Source organism: Leopardus geoffroyi, chromosome A3 (genome assembly GCF_018350155.1).
Source record: "Leopardus geoffroyi isolate Oge1 chromosome A3, O.geoffroyi_Oge1_pat1.0, whole genome shotgun sequence".
In the NCBI taxonomy this organism is placed as follows: domain Eukaryota; kingdom Metazoa; phylum Chordata; class Mammalia; order Carnivora; family Felidae; genus Leopardus; species Leopardus geoffroyi.
Window position 1 is genome coordinate 87,127,153 of NC_059336.1, and position 24,884 is coordinate 87,152,036.

Sequence of the window (24,884 nt, forward strand, 5' to 3'; positions counted from 1 at the left end):
ATGGAGAAAGAGGAGGAAAATCTAACCAAGCAAAGAACAAAGGGTGTGGAAGAGATGGGCTCCCATGTAGGCGCCCTATTAATCTCCATCTCCGCATTCTCTGAAGTGGGAGGGAAGGATGTAAGATGGATGAGGATTGGTGTCTCTAGAGAAAATTTCCAACCTCTGACCTTTCTCCACCAAACTTGCTGAGTTAGGAGGTGGTAGCCCTGAGAACAGGGGATGTGTGGAATCACTGCCCCAGGGCCCTGCTGACTGGGGAGGACTTCAGGGCTGCTGGGCAGAGCTTTGGGTTTCAGATGAATCTTGAAATTATAAATATACCTGGTCAGAGTAAAGGCCTGAATAAGAGAGCCTGATTTAATCGGTCTGATTTTTGTCCTGGCTATCAGGAATTTAAAAAGCTGCCCCAGTGATTCTAATGTGCAACCATGGTTGAGAATTGCTGAGGTCAAAAAAGTCAATTTGTGCGTAGGGAGGCTGAATCTCCACCCCTGGGTGGGAGGACCACGAGAGGCTCTGCTTCCCGGGCTGAGGCAGCGGGTTTCTGCGGGGGCTGTGGACATCCCCCCAATCAGAAGAGGATGAATTCCTGCCTTGTTCTTCTCTTCAGTTAGGGTCTGAATTATTCTCCAACCTCCTGCCTTAAGTTCAACCGCAGACAGCTTCCCTAACAGGGAAACCCAGAGACCCCTGGAATAGCAGTGGAGGGCCAGGTTCAAGGATAGGATGGTAATTATGGCAAACAATACTCTTTTCCGCTTAGGAACCACGCCCTCAGCTGGGTTCACCGCGCGTGCGTGTGCGTGTGCGCGTGCGTGTGTCTGTTCTGGGCTGCCTATTCAACTGAAAAACAAAAGCCGCTCTGAGACTGGAGCGAAGGTTTAACGAGTGACCACGATGACTCATGCTGCTGAACTGTGAGGGCCACGGGGCTGCCACCCCCAGCGGGGCGGGGCCTGAGTGGTAAGAGTCACAGGTACAGCAGCTCCTGTGAACTTCCCGCCCTGTCCCTCCCTGGGCAGATGCCTTTTTTTGTGTAAAAATTCAGACAAAATGTAACTTTCCTTTTATAGCCACAAATGTCCCAGTGTCAGCAGGCAAGCTGAAGCAAGGATGAGGCCAATGGAACTTGCTAAGGCATGTTGATGTTCACACAAAGATTAGGGTTTACAATATTAGGCTAAAAACTGTGGCCTTTTTCAGAATGGGCTCAGGTTAGAACAAGTGGCCTGGGCAGAGCATGGATGCCCCTGTGAGCAGGGGTCAGGAGACGGGACCAGCCCAGAGGTGCACAGTTAATGGAAACTTACAACGTGCAGATTTGGGGACATGAAACCTGTGCTGTCCAGCACGTAGCCACTTGCCAGGAGCGTGTGGCTGCTGAGCATGTGAAATGTGACTGGTCTGAATTATGATGTAAAATATCCACCAGATTTCAAAGACTTAGTATGGGGGGAAAAGCATAGAATAACTCAGTAATTTATGAATACTTTTTTACACTGACTACATGTTGAAATAATATTTGGATGTATTAAGTAATCTGTGTTATTAAAATTGATTTCATCTGTTTCATTTGTCTTATTAAAATATGACTGCTAGAAAATTTGTAATTCTATCTGTGGCTTCCATGATGTTTCTGTTGGGCAGTGCCACCCTATACCCACCAACAAATGAACTTTTACTGAACACTTACTTTGCTCATGGAAGCATGAGGTATAAAGCTATATATAATAATAATTAATAATAATAATAATAATAGCTCCAGTTTTTACAAGGTTGACTACTTGCCAGGCACTTTGCACTGATTCCGTAATTTACCCTAGGTAAGAAAGAACCTCCATTATTAACCTATTGGCCAAAATGCCTCCCTGGTAGCAAAGATGTTGGTATCTGGTTGGGGTGCATCACAGATACATGCCCTGATACAGTAAAGGAGTTGTCACATGGCAGAGAACACCCAAGTTAAAAACTCACCCTCAGGAATACGTACATTTTAAATGGTTTTTAATGCCAATGAAATACACAGCAATCTATCTGCATTCTTTCCCAATTTCTTTTTTTAAGATTTTATTTTTAAGTAGTATCTACACCCAATATGGGGCTCAAACTTACAACCCCAAAATCAAGAGTCACACGCTTTACCAACTGAGCTACCCAGGCACCCCCTTCTCAATTTCTTTTACAAAGATTGCCAAACTGTTTTGGCATGCTGGTCAGAGTATGCCGATCACTATCCCACCTTGGCTGCCTGATATAACCACGTGGCGGGGGCGGGGGGGGCTTTAAAAAATCCTGAGTCCTGGGACCTATCCCCCAGGCATTCTGATGTAATTAGTCTGGTTTGGGGCCTGGGCTTTGGGATTTTTAACAGCTGCCCAGGTGATTCTAATATGCAACCAGAAATGAGGATCACTGGAGTAAAAAGTTAACTGGTCTAGGAATACCTGGGTGGTTCAGTTAGTTAAGCATCCAACTCTTGATCTCTGCTCGGGTCATGATCTCATGGTTCGTGAGTATGAGCCCCTGAGTCAGGCTCCATGCTGACAGTGTGGAGCCTGCTTGGGATTCTCTCTGTCTCTCTCTCTCTTTGCCTCTCCCCTACTTGCATTTTCTCTCTTTCTCTCTCTCAAAATAAATAACCATAAAAAAAAAAAAAAATTAACTGGTCCTGGGCTGCCTGGGTAGCTCAGTCAGGTAAGTGTCTGACTTTGGCTCAGGTCATGATCTCCTGGTTTAGAGTCCCATGTCAAGCTCTGTGCTGAGCCTGGAGCCTGCTTCAGATTCTGTGTTTCCCTCTCTCTCTGCCCCTCCCCTGCTCATGCTCTGTCTCTCTCTCTCTCTCTCTCTCTCTCTCAAAAATAATAAACATTAAAAAAAAAATTACTTGGTCTAATGGATACTGGATTCCCCAACTGCAGGCTCCCTCATTTGCCCTCTCCCAGTCCATTCTGCCGTTCTGACTATAACCATTTGAAGCTGTGCCAGTGTTCCAAACTCATGACAAGGGGTTTGCCATAGTGAACAGAGTTCACTACAAGGAAGGAAAGGGGACAGGCCTTTTTTTTTTATTTTTTAATGTTAATTTTTTTTTTTAATTTTTTTTTTCAACGTTTATTTATTTTTGGGATAGAGAGAGACAGAGCATGAACGGGGGAGGGGCAGAGAGAGAGGGAGACACAGAATCGGAAACAGACTCCAGGCTCCGAGCCACCAGCCCAGAGCCCGACGCGGGGCTCGAACTCACGGACCGCGAGATCGTGACCTGGCTGAAGTCGGACGCCTAGCCAACTGCACCACCCAGGCGCCCCAATGTTTATTTATTTTTGAGAGAGAGAGAGAGAGAGAGAGAGAGAGAGCATGAACGGGGGAGGGGCAGAGAGAGAGACACACACACAGAATCAGAAGCAGGCTCCAGGCTGTGACCTGTCAGCACAGAGCTGGACGCAGGGCTCGAACTCCTGAACTGTGAGATCATGACCTGAGCCGAAGTCGGACGCTTAACCCACTGAGCCACCCAGGCGCCCCAGGCCATAAGCTTTCTTAAAGGCTGAGCATTTTGACTCAGACTTTTTCTGAATTGCTGCATTTAAAAAATATATTTTTTTAACGTTTATTCACTTTTTGAGAGACAGAGACAGAGTGTGAGCAGGGCAGAGGTAGAGAGAGAGAGACACACACACAGAATCCAAAGCAGGCTCCAGGATCTGAGCTGTTAGCACAGAGCCTGACACAGGGCTTGAACTCACGTACCATGAGATCATGACCTGAGCTGAAGTCAGACGCTTAACCAACTGAGCCACCCAGGTGCCCCTTGAATAGCTGCATTTTAAAATTGTAGCTACTTTAGGGCACATTATGTTTAGTTTTATTAATCTCTCAAATGTTATTTATAAGCTTATACCCACATATACACATACTAGTGGGATGAAAGCAGCCAGGGATTGTGGAAAGAACACTGGACATAAAGCCAAAAGCACTTGCAATGAGTAGTAAATAAAACCCTAGAGATCTAATGCACAGTATGGGGAATACAAACAACAATATTATATTATCATCAAAGTAAGAGACTAGAACTTAATGATTCCAACCACTAAAAAGAAAAGAAAGGATAATTGTGTATCGTGATAGAGGTGCTAATTATTGCTACAATGGCAATCATATTACAATATATAAATGTATCAAATTAATCAAATTAACATGTTGTACACCTTAAATTTACATAGTGCTATATATCAAATAGTTTTCAATTAAAAAAGAAAAGCCAAGAGCATTTGTCTCTAGGCCTGGTCTGCCACTTCCAAGATCTCAGTTTCCCCATCTGTAAAATAGGTGGGTTGGCCTAGACAGGCCTAAGGCCCCTTCCAGCATAGCCATCTCAGGATTCTATATTGAGGTCAGACTCTGCCCTAGATTTTGTGTCTGATACCACAGCCAGAGAACAGGGCTGGTTTCCTTGCTAGTGGCAGCCACAATGGAGACTTCACCTTTGAAACAGAAATTTCCATCTGCAGCCTCTTGGCAGATCTGCCTATCCTCATCCTCCCTACCCCACCCCCTCCTCATGTAAATCAGCCCGGGGAATCAGATCTTGGAGAAACTTTGATCTCTTTATCTGAAGACACAAAGATAGCATTGCGAAGCCTGCTGCTGGTGTGGAGGTGGCACAGTTAGGAATGCTTCACATTTTTCTAGCAAGTTTCATTCCTACTATATTCTCAGAGGAGGGACTTTCCTCTGGCAAGGCTGGGGGGAAACTGGCAATTGAATGAGGGGAAGAACATGACAGGGTGGGAGTTGTCTTTGAAAGGAAGTATCAGCAAATTCTGATATGCAAAGTTTTGAAAAATCCTACATATGCAGTTGCTTAAAAAGAACCTGGGACTGGGCTATGAACTTGGTTCTGTCACTGAGTAATTTTACCTTCATGTTACCAAGCCACCAAGTGCAATAGGCCACTCACTCAGCCCCCAGTCCCATTTTGCACCCCTCCAGCCTACCATCGGTCTGCACTGCCACCCAAGCTCGCTCTGACGTGCATGCCTCTGACTGTATTACTCCCTAGTCTAAGATCAGACTCCAGTTCCACAGCCTCTGTTACCTGTGGGGGGGGGGGGGGGGGAATAAACTCTAAACTCTTCTCCTTGGCATTTAAAGTCCTTCAAAATCTAGCCCCAGGCTACATTTTAATCTCATCACCTGCAGATCTCTGCTTCTCTCCTGCCCTCCAGCCCATTGAACCCACTGCCCTATAGTGCGATTTGTCATGTTCACCTGTGCACAGTCATGAGCCCCACTGGGAAGGAGGTAGCTTGGTCACCCTGGCTGTGTCTGTCCTCCAGCACCCATCCCAGTTCCTGGGACACAGGCTCAGTAAAGATTTGATGCCTGAATGACCACTAAATGGGCAAGCATGTAACGTAAGGCCCTTAGACTGGATGATTCCTAAATTCTCTTGTAGCACTAATTTCTGAGAACTGTTACCCTGCATAGAGCTCAAAATTGCTTAGGACTTGACCCAGTTCATACTAACAGTCACGTAGTTTTCAATCCGGAAAATAGAGACAAGCAGTCTGACAAAGAGTTTTAAAGTTTTTGTTCATTTTTGGTAAAGTTTTAGTAAAGCATACAAATTAAATTATAATGCAAGTAAATATTTTAGATCACAGTAAAAGAAAACCATCTTATAGTTGCATAACAATGCAAATACAGTTAATGCCACTGAAGTGTACACTTAAAAAGGGTTAAGATGGTAAATTTTATGTTACATGTATCTCGCCTCAACTTTTAAAAATGGACCATTCCAGGGGTGCCTGGGTATCTCAGTCAGTTACGTGTTGGACTCTGGGTTTCTGCTCAGGTCATGATTTCACAGTTTGTAAGATCAAGCCCTGTGTCAGGCTCTGCGCTGACAGCCCAGAGCCCACTTGGGATTCTCTCTCCCTCCCTCTTTTTCTCTGCCCCCCCCCCCAAAAATAAACACTTTTTTAAAAAGAAGAAGAGGGAGAAATTCCCGATATGTTCAAATATACATGTTCAAATATAACAATACCTAAGGTACCCTAATATCACTAATTTCCAGTAGCTACAGCTGTCATGCATCCCAGGACTAGGAAATAAGCACAAGTAGCCTCTGAGTGACACAATAAATGTCACTTGACGAATTAAAGAACATATTTTATGAGGTAGGTGATCTACATTTCATAGTCAAGAAAATTAAGGCTCAGAAAGGGTAATGCCTAAATTTATCCTGCTGGCCAGTTAAAGAATCAAGATTCAAAATTATCCTGGGCGTGGAAAGAGTTAAAAAAAGAAAAACACGCTCTTTCCATTTCACTATGCCTCTGCTCCTTGGATGCTGTAATATTTATAATAGTTTTCTTGTTTGGCTTCGTTTGGTTTTGGTTTTGATTTTTTTTTTTTTTTTTTTTTAGTCTTCCCAAAGCAATTTTGACTACCTGATCCAAATGGGACTTTACTGGAAGGGGAATGTGGTGGCTCAGAGAACGGAAGGCAGAACTAATAGATAGGACCAGACCAGCAGGAATGGGGCAGCTGGGGGACTTTCTCTCTAGAATGCAATGGCTCATGTGATGCGGCTCCAATCTTGCCAAGCTCAGAGACTCTCTGTTCAGGTTTCAAATTTCCAGGAGAGAGAATCTAGTTTGCCTGCTTGGGTTAGATGTCTTTAGCCCTATCGGTTTGATCTGCCCAGGGAAATGGAGTCCTGAATCCCAGACTGGGCCAGTGGGGCTCATTTTAAGTGTTGGCTCTTCCTAGAGAAGGAGGGATCCCTGAGGGCCAAGTAGACCCTCAGGTATGTCCCCAGCAGGAAATTTTCTGGGAGAGGGGAGAAGGGAACAGGAATACCTTGTCATCCAGAAAAGGCTCTATAGAAATATCCTAAGTTACCAATTCAGCTTAAATTTTGCATATTGTTCCATTCATAGTTTCGCTGTTATCCAGGTTTGCAAACTTTGGCAGCATATCTGCAGTTACAACCTCAACAGCCCCCTAAAAGTATTAAAACTCATCTTCACTGCACCAAGGTAGCCACTCTGGAGCTTGTCTTCCAAAGGCACTCTTGGGTGTTTAGTAGTTCAGAGGGCAGCTCAAAGCAGGGAGAGATGAAAGCATACAATCCAGAAAGCTCAGAGCTTGCCTGGGAGGCAGGCTGTGTCTCTCTCCAGGAACCCCTGAGGCCGCTCTAAAAAAGAAAATTAAAATTTATGCCATGCATTTGACTCCATTGACTGCGTTTAGGCTCATTGCATAGAAACTTGCCCATGCACAGCTAATCCTAATAAGCAATAGCCACAGTGCCTGGCCTAAATTCTAAAACTCATTTAAGGCTATTAGAACCATTAGTTCTAACTCAACTTCAGCTATAGGCACAAATCACTAACCAAATTAAATGGCCAGCAGTTCAGCCAGCATTTCAAAGTCAGGAAGGCCTATGTGTGAACAAACAACAACAGCAACTCCCATAGCACACAGCACCTTACTGAGAAAGCTGCTATTATTATAACCACTTAGGGATACGAAAAATGAGGCACAGGGGAGTTTTGACTTAGACTAGAACAGAATATTGGGAAATTCCAGACACAGTGGGGACTTAATTTCAGGTCTTCTGACCCAAATCCCAACTGATGTATCTTATGAGGACATTCTTTTGCTTTTTCTTTATGTTTATTTATTTCTGAAAGAGAGAGAGACAGGGAGGTGCAGAGAGAGAGGGAGACATGGGTCTGAAGCAGGCTCCAGGCTCTGAGCTGCCAGCACAGAGCCTGACACGGGGCTCGAACTCGTGAACCATGAGATCATGACCTAAGCCGAAGTCTGACGCTCAACTGACTGAGCCACCCAGGCGACCCCTCTTATGTGGACTTTCTAATGGATTCATCACTTCTTTATTTCCTTTATATTATCACCCTTCTGTCAGAGTATATTATTGAATTATTCTCCACCTTTACATGGAAGGGCCGGCTTCTCCATGCCAGTCTAAATGCACATGCAAAGAATGCACCGGATTAGTCTCTGCCTAAGAAAATCGTGTCACCCTTCTCTTGGGCTCTAATTTTAAGAACAGCTGAGTTGGAGCAGATCCGGTTGACCATTTGTTGCCAAATCCCGGATTACACAGAGGACAAGAGGAGTTTTCTAGGACTACATTAAATGGACTTTAGTTAAGGGCGAGGATTTCAGGACCATGGCACTAGAAAGAACCTTATTACAAACCTCAAGATTGAAATCCAGAGTCTCCCTGCCTGAGACGTCTGCCCCCAGAGTTTTTGCTTTTGCCTGTTAGATGTCAATTAAAGCTCAGTTCAGCCTCAGTGCTTATACACGGGTCTTCACTGTTCCTCTATGGACTGATGATTGGCCTCTCCATCACCCTCCTGGAGCAGGAGATGAACGCAAGTGGCATTGAAGTGGGCAAGATTTGGGGAGAGAGAAAATCAGCCTCTTCATGGTTTCGATCTGTGTTTTGCAAACTCTGGGGCAAGACTCCATTAATGTGTTGTTAAATCAACTAAGTCAAGACCAACACTTTTTTAAATGAAATAAAATAAAATAGAAGTAATCAAACAGGAAATATCGGGCTATATCACATGTAGGTAGGGTAAGTAATATTTTGTGAAACATTTTAATTTTTTAATGTTTGTTTATTTTTGAGAGAGAGAGAGAGAGAGAGGGAATGAGAGAGCAAACGTGAACAGGGGAGAGGCAGAGAGAGAAAGAGACAAAATCCGAAGCAGGCTCCAGGCTCTTAGCTGTCAGCAGAGCCTGAAGTGGAGCTCGAACTCACAGACCACTAAATTATGACCTGAGCCAAAGTTGGACACTTAACCTACTGAGCCACCCAAGCGCCCCTTCATGAAACATTTTAAAATAATTTTCTTTAGGGGTGCCTGGGTGGCAAGGTCGGTTAAGTGTTCGACTTTGGCTCAGGTAATGATCTCGCAGTTCGTGAGTTCCAGCCCCATGTCAGGCTCTGTGCTGACAGCTTAGAGCCTGGAGCCTGTTTCAGATTCTGTGTCTCCCTCTCTATGCCCCTCCCCTGCTGCTGCTCGCTCTCTCTCTCTCTCTCTCAAAAATAAACATTAAAATATTTTTAAAAATTTAATACATATTTTTGCATGTCATATTTTGCAATATAAACTGTGTATTTTTACTACAAATCACAGGGGGGAAACGTTTGAAAGCCATTGATAAGTAGACTGAGAGCTGGAATGTCTAGGTTCATAATCCTCTGCAGTTAATACAAGATCTCAGCTGTCAGGGAATATCACGGGGGCTATTTAAAACTTGCCACCTAGAAGCATGAAACCAAAACCAAAAGCTGCAGAGAAAAAGATTTAGAAGCCCATAAATATTTCTGAATTTTCTATGTTAAAAAGTGTAAAATAGAATTAAAAGGTGAAAAACAAACTGAAAAAAATACTTGCACACACATTTCAAATAGTAAATTTGTTTAAAATATTTTAAATAATCTCTACACCCCACATCTCATAACCCCAAGACCAAGAGTTGCATACTGCACCAACTGAGCCAGCCGGGCAACCCCAAACAGTAATTTTTTTTAAGAGCAAAAAAAATTTTTTAAGTAATCTGTACACCCAACGTGGGGCTCAAACTCACAGCCTTGAGATCAAGAGTTGTGTGCTCTACTGACTAAGTCAGCCAGGTACCCCATAAATATTCTTAATATAAAAATAAGGATTCTAAACCAGGAGGAGAAAAAGCCTAATATCCCAATAGAAAAGGGCAGAGGCAAACCATTTTTTTTAAAGTTTATTTATTTTTGAGAGAGAGACAGAGTGCGAGTGCACAAGTGAGGGAGGGGCAGAGAGAGGGAGAGCGAGAATCTCTAGCAGGCTTTGTGCTGTTAGCGCACAGCCTGATGTAGGGCTGGAATCCACAAACTGTGGGGTCATAACCTGAGACGAAATCAAGAGTCAGATACTTAAGTGACTGAGCCACTCAGCCACCCAAGACAAAACATTTTTTAAAAAGAGAAATAAGGGTGTCTGGGTGGCTCAGTCGGTTGAGCCTCTGACTCTTGGTTTCAGCTCAGGTCAGGATCCCAGGGATCCAGCCCCGAATAGGGCTCCGGGCTGAGCGTGAAGCCTGCTTAAGACTCACTCTCTCTCCCTCTCTGCCCTTCTCTGCTCATGCACTCTCTCTCTTCCTCTCTAAAATAAATAATAAACATAAAAAAGGAAATTAAAAAATAAAAGGGAAATAAATAAAAAGATGTCCAACTTCACTAATGATGTCAGTTAAGACAATATATAATTTTTTCATCTCCCAGTGTTTTTTAAATACCCAGTTTTGCCAGGGATGTAAGAATATAAAAGTCATCACATACAGCTGATGGGACTATAATTAGATAAACTGGAGGAAAAATTGGGAATACACATGAGAAGTCTTAAAAATCATGTACCCTTTGGCTCAATAATTCCTCTTCAAATAATTTATCTCAAGGAAACAATCATGGGTGTGTTCAAGGTTGCCTACAGTAGTAAAAACTTGGAAAACATCTTAACTGTCCAACAATAGGAATGTTATGGTCTCCTTTGTGTAAAAAGTATAATGAATAAATAAATACATAAATGCATGAATAGCAGAGTTCCCCAGCAAAGTCTGTCCTAGGCCATTTGAGCCATTTGTGGGATGGTCTGGTGGCTCCTTGGGAGTTCCTTTTCCTGAACTGGCAGGTGAAGACAGTAGGAGGGAGGAGATTGGGGAGCATAGGCTTGGGGGTGGGGAAAAGCAGACAATGGGCCTGTTGAATATTGAGAGAGAGGTTTGAGACAGAAAAGATGTTTTCAAGAGAGATTTTGTGAGTTTTTAAATCTGGGGGTGGGGGCGGGATTAACAAAAGAGATATCATAGGTGTGGCAGTGAAAGGTGTCTGGGAGAAAAGTAAAGCAGATAAGAGGGTACAGCAAATGTGGGACGTGAGGGAACTTTGCAGGTTTATTTAGGGTGGTCAGGAAAGACCCCTCTGATGGGTTGCCATTTCTCAGAGACCTGAAGGAAAAGTGAGAACTACCAAAGAAGTCTAGGCAGAGGGACCAAGAGCAAAGGCCCTGAGGCAGCAACATGCTTGCTATGTTTGAAGAATAACAAAGAGGCAGCATGGTTGGAGTGTGGTGAGCAGAAAGGAGAGTGGGAGAAGACAAGGTCAATGAAGTAGCTAGATCAGTCATGTAGGGCATTGATTTGCCTTTTTCTCTGATTGAGATGGGGAGCCATGGAGAGATTTTGAGTAGAGAAAAGACATGACCTAATTTATGCTTTTAAAGAATCACTCTGGAAAGTGCAATGTAGAGAACAGACTTGGGAGTCAGGTGTAGGGACTGAAGATAGAAAATGGAACTAGCTAGGAAGCTACAGCAATAATCCAAGCAGAAGGCAGTGGCTGGGACCAGAATGACAAAAGAGAAGGTGGTAAGAAGCGTTTAGATACTAGATATATTTGAAGGTAAACTGGTAGGATTTGCTAATGGATGGGGTAAGCTCTGTGTATGTGTGTGTGTGTGTGTATACACTGGGATCCCACCTCATTCCAAATGCATCAGATTCTTGGCAGATAGTTCATAGTATTACTTAAAGCTCCCCAGGAGAGAGGCACTTGGCTGCCTCAGTCAGTGGAGCATGCAACTCTTGATCTTGGGGTTGTGGGTTTGAGCCTCATGTTGGGTGGAGAGATTACTTAAAAATAAAAAAATTAAAAAGAAAAAAGCTCCCCAGGAGATTTTTTTTAATGTTTTATTTATTTTTGAGAGAGTCAGAGACAGAGCACGAGCAGGGGAGGGACAGATAGAGAGAGGGAGAGACAGAATCTGAAGCAGGCTCCAGGTTCTGAGCTGTTAGCACAGAGCCTGACACAGAGCTGAAACTCATGGACTGCGAGATCTTGACCTGAGCCAAAGTCCAGAAGCTTAACCAACCAACTGAGCCACCCAGGCCCCACTCCCCAGGAGATTCTTTTTTTTTTTTAAATATAAAATTTATTGTCAAATTAGTTTCCATACAACACCCAGTGCTCATCCCAACAGGTGCCCTCCTCAATGCCCATCACCCACTTTCCCCTCCCCAGGAGATTCTAATGTGCAACCAGGGTTGAGAACCACAGCCCTAGGTTGGTAGGGTTTTGGGAAACTTGTATTCTTTTTCTTATCTTTATTTTCCACACTTTCTACAATAAAAATTGAAATAAAGAAGGAAAAGATATTTTAAACAAAACATCTTCCCTCCCCCATCCTGGGATATGAAATGAATAAGATAATAGCCATTGACCTTTATTTTTTTCCATATATATATGTATATGGAAATATACATATTCCCATATATATATATGGAATATATATATATTTTACCATTTTATTTATTTTTTTAATTTACATCCAAGTTAGTATATAGTGCAACAATGATTTCGGGAGTAGATTTCTTTTTCTTTTTCATTTATTTTTGAGAGACAGTAAAGAGAGAGAGAGAGAGAGTGAGTGTGTTGGGGGGGGGCAGGGGAGGGGCAGAGAGAGAAGGAGACAGAGAATCTAAGCAGAGTCCAGGCTCCCAGCTGTCAGCACAGAACCCAATGCGGGGCTCAAACCCACAAGCTGTGAGATCATGACCTGAGCTGAAGTCGGATGCTTAACCAAATGAGCCACCCAGGCACCCCTCCAGGAGTAGATTTCTTAATGCTCCTTACCCATTTAGCCCATCCCCCCTCCCACAACCCCTCCAGTAACCCTCTGTTTGTTCTCCACATTTAAGAGTCTCTTATGTTTTGTCTCCCTCCCTGTTTTTATATTATTTTTGTTTCCCTTCCCTTATGTTCATCTGTTTGGTATCTTAAAGTCCTCATCTGAGTGAAATTATATGATATTTGTCTGTCTCTGAGTAATTTCACTTAGCATAATACCCTCCAGTTCCATCCACATAGTTGCAAATGGCAAGATTTCATTCTTTTTGATTGCTGAGTAATATTCCATTGTGTGCATATATACATATAAATATATATACATATATATACACACATGTATACACATATATGTGTATATGTGTGTGTGTGTATATATATATATACCACTTCTTTATCCATTCATCCATTGATGGACATTTGGCCTCTTTCCATACTTTGGCTATTGTTGATAGTGCTGCTATAAACATTGGGGTGCATGTGCCCCTTCAAAACAGGATACCTGTATCCCTTGGATAAATACCTAGTAGTGCAATTGCTGGGTCGTAGGGTAGTTCTATTTTTAATTTTTTGAGGAAGTTCCATACTGTTTTCTTTTTTTTAATGTAAAATTTATTGTCAAATTAGTTTCCATACAACACCCAGCGCTCATCCCAACAGGTGCCTTCCTCAATACCCATCACCCACCCACCCCTCCCTCCCACCCCCCATCAACCCTCAGTTTATTCTCAGTTTTTAAGAGTCTCATGGTTTGGTTCTCTCCCTCTCTTTTTTTTTTCCTTCCCCTCCCCCATGGTCTTCTGTTAAGTTTGTCAGGATCCACATAAGAGTGAAAACATATGGTATCTGTCTTTCTCCGTATGACTTATTTCACTTAGCATAACACTCTCCAGTTCCATCCACACTGCTACAAAAGGCCATATTTCATTCTCTCTCATTGCCAAGTAGTATTCCACATACTGTTTTCCAGAATGGCTGCTTCAGTTTGCACTGCCACCAGCAGTGCAAAAGAGATCCTCTTTCTCCACATCCTCGCCAACATCCGTTGTTGCCAGAGTTGTTAATGTTAGCCATTCTGACAGGGGTCAGGTGGTATTTCATTGTGGTTTTGATTTGTATTTCCCTGATGATAAGTGATGTTGAGCATTTTTTCATGTGTCAGTTGGCCATATGGATGTCTTCTTTGGAGAAGTGTCTATTCATGTCCTTTCCCCATTCCTTCACTGGATTACTTGTTTTTTGGGTGTTGAATTTGAGAAGTTCTTTCTAGATTTTGGATACTAACTCTTTATCTGATATGTCGTTTGCAAATATCTTCTCCCATTTCGTTGGTTGCCTTTTAGTTTTGCTGATTGTTTCCTTCTCTGTGCAGAAACTTTGTTATTTTGAATGAGGTCCCAGTAGTTCATTTTGCTTTTGTTTCCCTTGCCTCCGGAGACATTTTGAGTAAGAAGTTGCTGCAGCCAAGGTCAAAGAAGTTTTTGCCTGTTTTCTCCTTGAGGATTTTGATGGCTTCTTGTCTTACATTTAGGTCTTTCATCCATTTTGAGTTTATTTTTGTGTGTAAGAAAGTGGTCCAGGTTCATTTTTCTGCATGTCGCTATCCAATTTTCTCAACACCATTTGCTGAAAAGACTGTCTTTATTCCATTGGATATTCTTTCCTGTTTTGTCAAAGATTAGTTGGCTATATGTTTGTGGATCCATGTCTGGGTTCTCTATTCTGTTCCATTGATCTGAGTATCTGTTTTCTGCCAGTACCATACTGTCCTCATGATTATAGCTGTGTAATACATCTTGAAGTCTGGGATTGTGATGCCTCCTGCTTTGGTTTTCTTTTTCAAGATTGCTTTGGCTACTCAGGGTCTTTTCTGGCTCCATACACATTTTAGGATTGCTTGTTCTAGCTCTGTGAAGAATGCTGGTGTTATTTTGATAGGGGTTGCATTGAATATGTGTATTGCTTTGGGTAGTATTGACATTTTAATGATATTTGTTCTTCCTATCCAGGACCATGGAATCTTTTTCTATTTTTTTATGTCTTCTTCAACTTTTTTCATAAGCTTTCTATAGTTTTCAGCATGTAGATTTTTCACCTCTTTGGTAAGATTTATTCCTAGGTATTTTATGGTTTTTGGTGACCATACAGCTGTATGTTAATGATCATTTCCCCATTTGCAAATCTTTTTTTAAAAATATTTTTTTTTAGTGTTTATTTTTGAAAGAGAGCGAGCGAGCAGGTGAGGGGCAGAGAGAGAGGGAGACAGAATACCAAGCAGGCTCTGCGCTGTCACACAGAGCCCTATGTAGGGCTCAAACTCATGATCTGAGCTGAAACCAAGAGTCAGAAGCTTAACTAAGCCATCCAGGTGCTTCCCCACTTGCCAACTTCTTACCTTCTTTCCATGGTCAGAATAAATGCTACCTTCTCTCTGGAGTCCCTTGAGCTTCCCCAACTGTCTGTGATGGCTCATTTCTGCCCACTTCTATGGCTCATGGCCCCACTTTTTGGAGCCTAGTTCTTCAGTGTTTGTTCTTGGAGTCTTCTTTTTGGCTGGAGGAGGACTTTCCTGTGAACCTACTCTGGAAACTGTCAAAGCAGACCCTTAGAGGTTCTATTTGTCTGAAGTCCCCAGTCCGGTTGGGAAAAATGGTGCAGAAAACCCTGGAATATCGGATCATGGGGACACAAGTAGGCCAAAGTCTGTCCCTGGAACTGGGACATGCTGTGGCCTCCCCTGAGGCACTAGCTTCCTGGTTCCTTGTCCTGAATCCCTTATTCTTGGGAGGCAAGGAGTGAGCTATTTGTGTAAGAGTCAGGCCTTGGAATGTGTCCCAAGTTCTCTGGCACCAGGTGCCCTATTTGGAGGCCTAATAAAAAGCTATGAAGAGTGGTGGAGAAAGTCTCTTCTCCTCTTACACATCCTCTGCCCACACACTATTTAGTATCTGGCTTTTATAAAAAAATCTTTTAAGTTATAGGAGTGCTTGGCTGGCTCATTCAGTAGAGCATGTGACTCTTGATCTTGAGGTTGTGAGTTCAAGCCCCACATTGGATATAGAGATTACTTTAAAAGTTAAAAAAACAAAACAAAACAAAACACTTTTTATGGGGCATCTGGATGGCTCAGTCGTTTAAGTGTCCAACTTCGGCTCAGGTCTTGATCTTATGGTTTGTGAATTCGAACCCTGAGTATGGCTCTGTGCGGAGAGCTCAGAGCCTGGAGCCTGCTTCAGATTCTGTGTTGTGTCTCCCTCTCTCTGCCCCTCCCCCACTTGCTCTCTCTCTCTCTCTCTCTCTCTCTCTCTCAAAAATAAATGAACACTAACACATTTTTAATCTTTTATGTCATGACTAATTATATTTTGCTCAAAAATATAATTTTGATGACCACACATTATTCTCATTAACCATAATTTAATCATTCCCCATTGTTCAAAATTTAGATTATTTTTAGCTTGTACTACTATATGTAATGCCACCTGGTAAATGATCTAAAAGGAATAATTAGAATGCAGTCCCCATATTTTGAGACTTCAACTAAGAGGAAAATCTCATTTTCCACAGTTTTCCCCACCTTCTTTTTTTATTCTGCTTTGGAAAGGCAATCACTGTTGCCAGCATCTGAATAATATTTATCTTTATTATTATTATCTACACTTGTAGATAGCTTTACAGTTCACAAAACACATTCTCATACATTATCTAATCTAAACACAACTATAAAATAGGTTATTATCCCCATTTTACATTTGGGTAAATTGAGGCTTAAAGAAGGTATATGACATGTTCAACATGACACAATTACTTAAACTTTTTTTTTTTTTTAATTTGAGAGAGAGCACGGACACATGAGCAGTGGAGAGAGGCAGAGAGAGAGAGAGAAAGAATTCCAAGCAGGCTCCACCTTCAGCCCGGAGCTCGACTCAGGGCTCGATTCCACGACCCTGGGATCATGACCTAAGCTGAAAACAAGAGTCGGATGCTCAATGGACTGAGCCACCAGGGCCCACCCAAGGTAACGCATGAGAAGTTATCTGGTGTCAGAGCTGGGACTTGGGCACAGGTCTGGGACTCCCAAAACCGTATCCTCCACCATGTACAAAGTCACATGCTAGAAGTCATGGGAGAGAGGTGGATGGTGGCAGAAGGAGAGGTACGGAACAACTCTACAAGTTAGAGCGGTCAGTGCCATCAGTGGAATACAAATAAATTGCTACAGCTTGTAAGGACAAAGCGTTTCTTCTCATTGGGGACCACTGCTGAAAGTTTTTCAAGAAAAACAATGACTAAAAGTCAGGTCTTCAAGGATAAGTAGGATCTGTATATTCAGAATAAGGAGGGCTTTCCAGAGGCACAGTGAAAGGGAAAGGAAAGTGTGGCTGGTTGAGAAAAGGCCAGCACAGGGAGTAAGAGATGTGGGAAGAATGGAATTGTAGCCTCACAGAGGCTAGAGCCACAAGGCCTTGGAGATCGTCTGTAAGGAAACAGAGACTTAGAGCAATCTGCTGAAGGAGGTACCAAACAAGAAAGGGCAGGGTCCTGATTTTACCCTGGCCTCTGGTCACCAGGACCAGTGTTCCTTGCATACAATAAACTTTATAAACCTCCTGAAACTAAGGGTCCATTTCCTTAGACTAATATTTGCTGTGGAGTATGGGATTAATAACCAGTGGGAAGATGAGAGATCAACATCAGATCAGAAGGCTACTGCAGTGGCTTGGCAAGGTGACAAATGAAGCCCAAAGAAGGTGGAGTCAGAGGAACAAAGAGGTGGGACTGGAGAAGTAAATATTGCAAAGGTTGCACCATTAGCGCTGGTACCTGATCAAATACGGGAGGCAACACAGAAGAAGGGACTAGACATAGGTTTTCAGCTCCTGAGAGAAAGCAGCTTCAGTGGTGTGAGAAGGGCAGAAGGGCAGGAGTGGTAAGAAGTTGGTGAGGAGCCAGAGAGAGCAGGTAGACTTCCAAGAAGTTGTGCGCCATTGCAGAGCATCTGCACCCATGCTTCTGCTCTTTGTGAAATATCTATCTCATATATATGTGTGTGTGTGTGTGTGTGTGTGTGTGTGTGTGTGTGTGTGTATATATATATATATATATATATACACACACACATATATATATGCAAAATATATATATTTTGGGAAAATACACAAGTGATGTCACTCCTGGCCTGGAGGGTAGGGGTAAAAATAGGTGGTTCGTAGGCAAGGGTCAGCTGTCTCTCTTTTTTATATTACACTTTTAGATTATGAACCATGGGCACATAATATTGAATAGCAAACTAATTCGAAAAAGTCTTTCAAGTTGTGTAGTAAATGTTAGGAAAGAAATAGGGCAGTAACAGAAGGGAGTGGCAAGTTCTCCTTAAAGCACCTTCAGGAGATGAAACTGAAAATGTGAGGGGGAGGGGTTAGGTGGAACAAGGCCCGGAGTGGGAGGAGAGAGGCCCAGGGCCCAGAGGAAGCTCTCGAAACAACGGAGGAGAAAGGGCCTTCTGTGGCGGCGGGTGGAAAATGGTGAGGAGGCGGCGAGGAAAATGGAGAGGGCGCTGCCAGGATTCCATCTCGGCCGAAAGCAGGCGTTGATGTAGTGATATTTACACTCGTCGGACCTGCAAAATGCTCTGCAGAATGCTCGTGGGCCTGAAAAGAACGAGTTCTCAGACCTTACTGGTGTAAATGGGAATTGTTCCGGCGTCGGGGGCTGAATATTCCAGGCAGCCACGTTTATGGTGGTAAACACAGTAAACAAAGAAAAGGACATGAACAACATAATTATTAGATGAGCTGAGGCGCCTTCACGCCGTGCATCAGTATTCAGCCATTAGAGTAAACCCGGACAGGACTTCGGGTTTCCAAGGTGTGCTAGAAAAGCAAGATGCCAGTGTAGTATGCTATGCGATGCCATCTTAGAAAACAAAAGGAAACACCGTGAGTGTGTGTGTGTGTGTGTGTGTGTGTGTGTGTGCGTGCGCGCGCGCGCGCGCCCCCGTAGTTTTACGTGAGCATGGGGGTAAATACGCTGGCCAAAATTGGGATGGCGGAAGCAGAAGGAGAGGGGGGGAAAATCCTTAACACTTGCAGAGTAAAACGAGCAAGTGCAAAATAAAAAACAAAAAAGCTACGTAGGGAGCCAGGGTCGCAGGTAAAGACCGTGAGGCAGGGCTGATCCGGGCGCAGGCCAAGCGGCACCGGACCAGGGGCACCTCCGGCTTCGCCGCCGGTGGCTATACTTCCAGTCCGAGGATGTCCGCTCGGCGCGCGTACCTCGGTGCGAGCTTCCCCCGAGCTCTTTGTTAACGGAGGGTGGGGAGAAAGCGGGGCAGGCGCCTAGCGCACCGGGCAGCGGCGGCTTGGGGGGTGGGGCGGGGACGGCCCAACGAGTTGCTCGCCTCGCTGCCCTTCCCCCACCGCCCGGCCGCAGCCCCTGCCGGCTGCCCAGGTCTCGTCCCGCCTCACGGCCGGCGCTCCCCGGCCCGGGCCGCTCCGCACGGCTCGCCGCCTGCTGGGCTACTGATGCCCTCCATCCACACAAAGACGCGTGCGCCCGGGCGGGGAGCGCAGGGGCTGGCACGCACCACCGGCGGGCCTTCTGTCTGCACCCCCTCTCCCGGCCGCTGCCGGCGCACTCCCACGGCCCCCACTCCCTCGTCTCTCGTCTGAGCCGCCATTTGCTCCTCGCCTCCCCGACTCAGCTACCGGTAATCTCAGATCTACTTTCCGTCTCTTCGTAGGTATCTCATGGAATTTAAATCCTACAGTATTTATACTTTGTTATCAGGTTTATTTTGCTTAGCATGTTTACAGGGTCCGTCCATGTTGTAATATGTGACCATTTTTTTTTACATTGTACATAAAATGTACATAACAAAATTTATCATTGCAACCAAATTTAAGTGTACAGTTCAGTAGCACTAAGTACATTCACATGGTTGTGCAACCATGGCCACTATCGATCTCCAGAATGTTCCCAACATCCAACTGAAACTGTGTACCCATTAAACAATAATCCCCCCAACCCCTGGCAACCACCATTCTACTTTCTATTAATTTGGGGACATTCACCTTTGTATTTGCAAAGGGACAAAGCCACGCACTGGAGACTATCCAGATGCGGATAACAAGTTAGTAAAGCCTGGTTGTATGAAAAAGAGTGGCCGGTACTGAGAACGTTCAAGAAAGAGGTCCTGGGACGCCTAGGTGGTTCAATCGGTCAGTTAAGCATTGGACTCAATCTCTGCTCAGGTCATGATCTCACTGTTAGTTCCAGCCTCACACTGGGCTCTGCACTGACAGTGTGGAGCCTGCTTGGGACTCTCTCTCCCCTGCTTTCTGCCCCTCCCCTGCTCTCTCTAAATAAATGAATAACTTAAAAAAGAAAGTGAGGTCCTGGGATTATTTTAGTTCATGTAAACAAAACAAAACTAGAGGTTTTAGTTTAACAAATAGAAAGGCCAATACTATGATAACTGGGAAAGACTCAAGGGACCATGAAGACTGCCTTCACCCTCCTAAAGAACAACAGTATGGGAAAGTGGAACTGTCCTGTGGTTCATATTTAAAATTTTCTAGTAGCAGGCACCTGGGTGGCTCAGTCAGTTGAGTGTCCAACTTAAGCTCACAGTTCATGAGTTAGAGCCCCGTATCAGGCTCACTGCTATCAGCATGGAGCCCACTTGAGATCCTCTGTTTCCGCCTCTCTCTGCCCCTCCCTCGCGCTCACTCTCAAAAATAAAAAAATAAAATATTCTGGTAGCCACATTAAAAAAATAAAAAGAGGGGCACATTGGTGTCTCAGTTGGTTGAGTGTGGGACTCTTGATTTTGGCTCACATCATGATCTCAGGGTCATGGGATCAAGCCCCACTGAGCATGGAGCCTGCTTGGGTTTCTGTCTCTCCCTTTGCCCCTCTTCCCCACTGGCCCAATTGCTCTAAAATAAAAAATAAATTAGTTAATTAAAAAGAAAAAGAAACACTAAAATTCTTAGCACAATGTATCCAATATATTATTGTTTCAACATATAATCAACTTTAATAAGATATCTCCCATTCTTTTTTTCATACTTGGTCTTTTTTTTTTAATGTTTATTATTTTTGAGAGAGAGAGCAGGGGAGGGGCAGAGAGAGAGGAAGACACAGAATCCAAAGCAGGCTCCAGACTTTGTGCTGTCAGCAGAGCCCAATGTGGGGCTCAAACTCACAAACCATGAGATCATGACCTGAGTGGAAGTCGGATGCTTAACTGACTGAGCTACCCAGATGCCCTTCATACTTGGTCTTTCAGATCAGGTTAGCCACATTTCAAGTGCTCAACAGCCCTTATGGCTACTATATTGGACAGTGCAGGGTTGGAACCTGTGACATAGGTATCAGACAGGTTTGGGATCAAGATCCATATTCCATTCCTTACTAGGCTGTGTGATTGGACAAATTACTTACCCTCTCTTATCTGTTTCTTCACTTACAAAGTGGAACTGACAAAGCCCCCCTCTTAGGCTAATTGTGAGGACTAATGGTATGTGAAGCATTTAGTACATGCTCACTAAGTGTTGATAATTATTAGTGGTAAATAAGATGATTATTTTGAAATAATGAGATTTCAGTATTACTGTTAGTATGACCTCATTCACTTCCATTAGATGTTATGGCTTGGAGACATTCCAGGGGGACAAAGTTAAAAGACAATGGACAAATTGGGAAAACCTATTTGCAACACATATAACAAACATTATTTTTAATATGTAGGAAGTGCTTGCAAATAAATAAGAAAATGGGGAATATGAATGGGAAATTCAAAAAAGGAGACAAACATCTAAAGTGATTTTTTTGGGGGGGCGCCCGGGGGGCTCAGTCAGTTGGGCAACCGACTCCAGCTCAGGTTATGATCTCGCAGTCAATGAGTTCGAGCCCCATGTTGGGCTCTGTGCTGACAGCTCAGAGCCTGGAGCCTGCTTCGGATTCTGGGTCTCCCTCTCTCTCTGCTCCTCCCCCACCCACACTGTGTCTCTCTCTGTCTCTCAAAAATTAATAAATGTTAAAATTTTTTTTTTTAAATAAAGTGATTTTTTTTTAACAAAGACCCATTTGATGTAAGTTCAATTCTCCTAGGAACTGAATAAAAATAAACACATGAGACCATTGTTGAGTAATAAATTGCCAACGACCATAATTTTGCAGCACCTAATATTGAAGAAAAGTGTGAAGAGATCAAATTTCTTTTCAAATCAAGATTTTCTGAAGTTTTGATAGTCAGATCTGATTCCAGATTATCAGGATAAACAAGCTGAGTTCTTGCTTCAAAGGGTGGGGGGTGGGGTACTACCCAGACAGCCTATTCTGCCCACCTTTTTCCTATTCCAAATGAAGCTGGACAGCCAACGCATACCTAGCAAGTTTGAGTTTTCTGCCTTATCACATGTGCAGTCACTTCACATTTGCTTTGCTAATAGTCCTTCAAAACTAGTGTTGACATTTCTCAAGGCTTGAAATAGTCCCAACATTGTTCCAAATTTGGGCAGGGCTAACTTACATTCTTACTTAAGCCATAATACCCCCAGAATATTCTTAGACTTCTGGCTAACTCCTTTGGGAATGCCTTATCTGCCAGCAGGGTCAGCTACGTAATTTGTGGGGCTCAGTGTGAAATCAAAGTGTGGGGCCTCTTTTTTCATAAAAGGGAAAAGGCTGTTTACGTTCTGCAGTTGCTCTCTCAGTCTCTCATGGTGTTTTTTATTTGCTATTTATTGTTGTGCTCTTAGGTATGGGGACACTTGAAGGACAAGTGCAGACCCTCTGAGGTGCTGGGTGCCACTGCCCTGCCCTGAGACAGCATCCATATCCCAGTCTGGGAAAATTTGACCCAGTGGGCGTGGGGGGTGGGGACTAATCAGACTCATCTAAGTCCTCCGTCTTCTGTTCCCTGCATTGTGCTGTACAGTGGTGCCTTGAGACAAAAGATGCCTCACAGTACAGGCCATCTCAAAGGGAGGGAGGGGTTAGAGGGTAAGAGGAAACTGAGAGAAAAAAACACATTGGTTAGGAGATCAAAATACTAACGCTGCACATAAATCAGTGTCTGAGAGCTGGGTTAATGAGTCAGCCCCCGGAGAACTGATCCACTCTTTGTGTGTTAATAAATCAGGTCTTGAGCCAGGCAAGGCTGAGGGCCAGACTAAGCTCTGAGGTGAGTTGACACCAGGGGGATCTTTGTGGGTGGCCAGCCAGTCTTAACCACAGTGACCCCATTCTGTCTCCCTGCATGCACTTCTAGAAAGTTCCTCGAACTGTTCAGGGGCTTGAATGGGAGAGAGGATGTGGTTGGTTATAGGCTAGAGGTGGGGTCTCACCCCTTTTTCCTCCCTTCCTTTAAACTCTTTTACTACATCACAAATCGCCTCTCTTCAGGGGTACTTCCAGGCCTCTGCCTTAGTGGGTAAGCCTACAGCCTTCTGAACATTTGGAAAAGGATACTTACATATGAAGCCAGTGCTAAGAATGCCTTCAGTTAAAGTTTAGGGGCCAACCTGCCGCATTCCACATAAAGCCAGATTCTACACATGGGTTTCCCCTTCCTCCCCCACTCACTGGAAATCCAGCATTAAAAGAAACCAACACAGGTCCCGCACTTTAGTCAGACAAAGGATGAGAAATGGTTCTTTCCTGACTCAGAGGGAAGGGCTCAGCACCCAAACGCTGGTAACTACATGAGCCAAAAGAGGAGGGCTGGAGTGGGGCAGGAAAGCACCAGGCTGGCTCATTTAGTGTCCTCTCCAACAGCAGCCACCTCAGTGTCTTTAGCCAAGACAACTTTCCCACTCATCACTTAGGAAAGTTAAAGGGTTTTAGAAATGGGATAAAGACCCCCCCCCCAAAAAAGAAAGGAAAAATGGGATAAAGACCAAATATATACTTCTTATTATAAATCACAATTGCAAGGGCGCCTGGGTGTCTTAGTTGATTAAGTGTCTGGCTCTTGATTACAGCTCAGGTCATGATCTCATGGTTGGTGGGACCAAACCCCACGTGGGGCTCCGTGCTGATAGTGAGGAGCCTGCTTGGGATTCTCTCTCTCCCTCCCTCTCTACCCCTCCCCTGCTTGTGTACACACTCTCTCAAAATAAATAAACATACATTAAATATAAAAAATGTACATAAATAAGTCACAATGGTAAAGATGTCCATTTTTCCCTGTGGTAAACTGAAAAATGGTCCCACCAAAAGATATCCATGTCTCCATCTCCGGGATGTGTAAATGTTACCTTATTTGGAAAAAAGGTCCTTGCAGAAGTGATTAAATTAAGGATTTTTAAATGAGGGAACTATCCTGGATTATCTGAGTGAGCCTAAATGCCATCAAAGGCACACTTACAACAGAGAGGCAGAGGATCTGACACTCAGAAGAGGGGATAATGTGACTATGGAAACCAGAGCAATGCAAAGAGATCAAAAGTTAGCAGTTTTGAGTGGTAAAACCATACATAGGTAATTTATATTTTTCTTTTTAATTACCTGGTCTTTTTAAAACAAACATGCACTGATTCTAAAAGATGTACTTAAATGTATATGATTGCTCTCTGTTTCAATAGGAGCAATCAAAATGTCTTCTTTTTCAAGAACATGTTTTAGTATGCCTAGTTGCAAGGTACATTGTTTTCACCGAGCACCTACTATCTCTTAAGTTCATTGTATATTATATTATTCAATCTTTCACAGCGATGTTATGGGACAGGTAATAAAAATATAAAATAATTCCCATTTTACAGATGAGGCAATGAAGCCCAAAGTCAATCATCTATTAACATCAGGACTAGGATTTGAAAGCACATTGGTCTTTTTTTTTTTTTTTTTTTTTTTTTTTTTAAATGTTTATTTGAGAGAGAGAGAGAGAGAGAGAGAGAGAGAGAGAGAGAGGGATCCAAAGCAGGCTCCTCACTGTAAGCATGGAGCCCCATGTAGGGCTCGATCCCACCAACAATGAGATCATGACCTGAGCCGATATCAAGAGGTGGACACTTAACCAGCTGAGCCACCCAGGAGCCCCAGAAAGCACATCTGTCTTTAAGGTCCATGCCCTAATTTGTAATTTTGAAATAACCTAAATGTCCCTCAGTGGGAACCAATTAAATTACAGCATATCCATACACTGTAAAACTCTATAACCATA

General features: G+C 43.6%; 1 protein-coding gene across 1 annotated transcript in view; it reads left to right on the forward strand.

Moving 5' to 3' along the window:
* The window catches only part of LOC123581390, a 28,381-nt gene continuing 3,497 nt past the window's right edge, over positions 1-24,884 (forward strand). The window contains exons 1-3 of the mRNA XM_045447453.1: positions 1-66; positions 4,435-4,661; positions 18,884-19,450. Coding sequence (XP_045303409.1) covers positions 1-66; positions 4,435-4,661; positions 18,884-19,450 — 860 coding nt within the window. The remainder of the gene's footprint in view (positions 67-4,434; positions 4,662-18,883; positions 19,451-24,884) is intronic.